Genomic DNA, 1,670 nt, shown 5'->3' with positions numbered 1-1,670 from the left:
AATTTTTTTTTGAAAATCTCGGTTTTTTGTATATTATTTGGGGTAAAGAAAACCTGTACTGCACACCTTAAACCCTCCCCGTTTTTCTTGGGTTGCGAAAATAAAAGGGACCCTACATTTAGCTATTCAAGAGCTTTTGGCAAAAATTTAAAGGCCGTTAAAACATTCCCACGTCAATAGAAATTTATGTAAATACTGCCCCCTTTTGGCATTGGTGGTCTCTTGATGGCAAAACTTTTAATGTATCTTTATTGAGGGGAGGAAATTTACAAGTTAAAAATATGGATGCTCCTCAGCCTCCTCTCCTTCCGATTCTTGCCCAGCAGCTACTTGTGTATTTTGGTTCCATTCTAAAAGGGAAGATTGGGAGAGGGAAGAGCTGACTATTGATTTGTCGATAAAAGGAGATTCTAATGATGTTGATGAGGTATCGATGGATAGAAAATGCCTTTCATTTTTTTTTGGAGATCTGGTGGATGTTTCCACACGTTTTTCATTTATCGATCCAATGGGGGAAGGTGGTGTTTTTGTCGTAAGTGTAGGATTGTCATCCAAAAGAATCGGAGAATTTCCCCAGTAGTGATAATCAGACCATTGGTCGTAAAGTAAGGCAGCATATGAGTTTCGAGAAGGAACTTGATTGACAATGTTTGAGATTGGGGGGAAAAAATGACCTACTAACTTATCCATTTCTGAATAGGAGCTTTGATATACAGCGCCCAAATTCTGAAGGCGGACCTCCCCACTGCTGTTGATGATGAAAATCCTGCTCGAGGGAATTCCAACAGAAAGATAAGATATGGCGTCTGTGGGCCTATTGCCAAAGCCAGCATAAAAGGGAAGAGAATTTCCAGAATTTTCAAACAGTCTTCTAATGTCCTTTAGACAGGCTACCTTAAATTCATCTGGACGCTTGAGAATAACCTCTCTATGAAAGGCCGCTAATAGCCTGTCAGGAGACATGATTACCGGGCCATCGGGGAGACTAAACGATTCCTGCTCAATATTTTTCAAATAAATTCGGGTGTAATCGGCCTATAAAATAAAATCAAAGAAATTCCAAATCGAACCTGCCCAATTGCTCTCGACGTCAGATATAAAATTTCATAGCCATTTGATTTGATTGAAGAATAAAGACGAGCCACTCCAGAGTGAGTCCAATCCTTACCAACCATTGTGTATAAATGTCCCAGAACATCACTCTTTGTAATGGTTCCATCAACGTCTGAGATCACAATCTTGCAGTCTGAAGACCAATAAAAAATTCTTGAAGAGCAAGTAGCACCTCTGGAGGTTGAAAATGTGACCGTATTTGACCCGCGCTTTAGATTTAATAGTCGAAGCTGTTCACTGCTTAGCCTAAGACTTTTGTAGTAGAAGAATTTTTCTTTGGCGCTAGTTTTTGATTCGATTGACCTCTCCGATGCAGAAGGAGATGACTTTGGGGTATCGCGAGATAATAAAGTTTTTGACTGGTCGTTCATTTTTTCGATATTCAAAGTTCCGGTAAAAATCGAAGATTTAGATTCATTTTTCATGCCAGTGGACTGCGATATTAAAGATGTGGCTGAGCTGGAAGAATTTTTCTTCCACCAAAACTGCCATCCATTTGGTGTTGAGGTTTTCATTGATAAAGCAGAAGTTGACTGTTGAAAAAATGAACGACCAGT

At 39.5% G+C, this 1,670-nt stretch overlaps 1 protein-coding gene across 1 annotated transcript; it reads right to left on the bottom strand.

Annotated features, from left to right (window-relative positions):
* Window positions 1-273: 273 nt before the first annotated feature.
* On the bottom strand, window positions 274-1,484 carry DI09_300p10 (uncharacterized protein; the record flags this gene model as incomplete). The annotated part of the gene is made up of 2 exons (XM_013382605.1): window positions 274-1,035; window positions 1,071-1,484. 2 exons carry the CDS (start codon window positions 1,482-1,484, stop codon window positions 274-276), a joined length of 1,176 nt encoding a protein of 391 aa, XP_013238059.1.
* Window positions 1,485-1,670: the final 186 nt, after the last annotated feature.

The sequence above is a fragment of the Mitosporidium daphniae genome (assembly GCF_000760515.2).
Source record: "Mitosporidium daphniae strain UGP3 chromosome Unknown contig-300, whole genome shotgun sequence".
Classification (NCBI taxonomy): Eukaryota; Fungi; Microsporidia; genus Mitosporidium; species Mitosporidium daphniae.
This window is presented reverse-complemented; position numbering and strand designations above follow the sequence as displayed.